General features: G+C 32.2%; 1 protein-coding gene across 1 annotated transcript; it reads left to right on the top strand.

The window, feature by feature from the left end:
- Positions 1 to 557: 557 nt before the first annotated feature.
- LOC140827308 (uncharacterized) lies at positions 558 to 1,058 on the top strand. Its single transcript, XM_073189957.1, has one exon. The coding sequence runs from the start codon at positions 558 to 560 to the stop codon at positions 1,056 to 1,058; it is 501 nt and encodes a 166-aa protein (XP_073046058.1).
- Positions 1,059 to 2,036: the final 978 nt, after the last annotated feature.

Here is a 2,036-nt window from a genome sequence, read left to right as displayed (position 1 = left end):
TACTCTTGGAAAGTGTTGATTGCGAAATAATTATTATATAAAGCATTAAGTAAAGCAAAGATTTTGTCCGGTGAACCGTATAAATTTAAATAATTGAGGAATAGCCACATCATCCTTAATTATGAAAAATTATGTATTAAGTGGGTTTGGATCACATAATGGACATCAATTGTAATTAATTATATAAACATAATAAAATTTACCTCACAATGATTTTTATTATATTTATATAACTAATTATGTTAATATATCAAAATATATTTTTCTTAATTTACCCACGGGAGTTAAGGAAAATACATTTTGATAGTTTTATCATAAAGTTACAGAAAAATCTTATTGAATTAAAATTTTAGCCCACAGGCAAATTTTATGTCACTAGATTTTTAAAACATGAATTACATTGGTAAAACATGATATTGTCTCAAAATTTTAAGCATATGATATTTGGTGCAGTTATGCAACCTACCAGTTTTTCGGATATGAAATGTGACATTCCCAAACTAAAAGGCGATAATTATAAAATTTGGAAAGAAAGAATTCTTCTTCAATTAGGGTAGATGGATATTGATTATGCTATATGGAAAGACGAAGCATCTGCTATTACTGAAAACAACATTCCGGATGATGTTGATCTTTATGAAAAATGGGAGCGATCTAATCAACTCTGCGTAATGTTCATAAAGACCAAAATATCTGCTGGTATGCGTGGTTCTGTCGATCAGCATAATAATGTCAGAGAATTACTGAAGGCTATTGATGAACAATTTCAGTCTTCAGATAAGGCACTTGCAAGCACCCTAATTATGGAATTCTCTTCATTAAGGCTCACCAGTGTGAGAGGTGTGCGAGAGCACATAATGAAAATGCGAGACATAGCGGCTCGGCTGAAGACACTTGAAGTGAAAATGTCTGAGACTTTTCTTGTGCATTACATTTTATGCACTCTTCCACAGCAATATAGACCCTTCAAAATTTCCTACAACACACATAAGGATAAATGGTCAATTAATGACCATGTGTGTTCAAGAGGAAGAAAGGCTGTTGATGGAAACAAGTGATAATGTCTTTATGACCACACAAGGAAAGTATAAAAAGCAAACCAAGGGAAAAGGGAAAGGAATAATTCTACCCCAACCTGACATCAAGAAAGAATCCAAGTGTTTCTTCTGTAAAAAGACGAGACACATTAAGAAGGATTGCAATAAATTTAAGGACTGACTTGAAAAGAAAGGTATTCCTACTTCATTTGTCTGTTATGAATCTAATATGGTTAATATGATTTATAACACATGGTGGATTGATTCTGGTTCCACAATCCATGTTACAAATGCCTTGCAGGGTATGCAAAACCTAAGGAAGCCAATAGAAAATGAGCGAAGCATCTATTTAGGAAACAAGATGTCTTCGCATGTGGAGGCTATTGGGACTTGCTGCCTAGTGTTGAATAGTGGTTATATTTTAAAATTGGAAAAAACCTTTTATGTTCCTAGTTTTTCTAGGAATTTAATTTCAGTTTCAAAACTTGTACCTTTTGGTTATTCCTTTCAGTTTTTGGATAAATCAATAATTTTTTTATATAAATCAAATTTTATTGGAAATGGTACAATAGTTGATGGTCTTTTATCTATTTCTTTACAAAATAATAACACCACTATGCATGTTCAAGGAGGTATTAAAAGATGTGTTATAAATGAAGATTCATCTATATTGTGGCACAGAAGATTGAGACATATCTCCATAGAAAGGATTATAAGATTAGTGAATGATGGAGTACTTAGTACTTTAGATTTTACTGATTTTGAGACTTGCGTGGACTGCATTAAGGGAAAGCAGACCAATAAGTCTAAAAAGGGTGCCAAGAGGAGTACATAAATATTAGAAATCATACATTCAGATATTTGTTGTCCAGATATGGACATGAAAAGTCCGAAATACTTCATCTCTTTCATTGATTATTACTCACGATACATGGATATCTACATGCTTCATAACAGAAACGAAGCACTAGAAGCCTTTAAGGTATTTAAGGCTGAAGA

The sequence above is a fragment of the Primulina eburnea genome, chromosome 3 (assembly GCF_022965805.1).
Source record: "Primulina eburnea isolate SZY01 chromosome 3, ASM2296580v1, whole genome shotgun sequence".
NCBI classification, from domain to species: Eukaryota; Viridiplantae; Streptophyta; class Magnoliopsida; order Lamiales; family Gesneriaceae; genus Primulina; species Primulina eburnea.
This window is presented reverse-complemented; position numbering and strand designations above follow the sequence as displayed.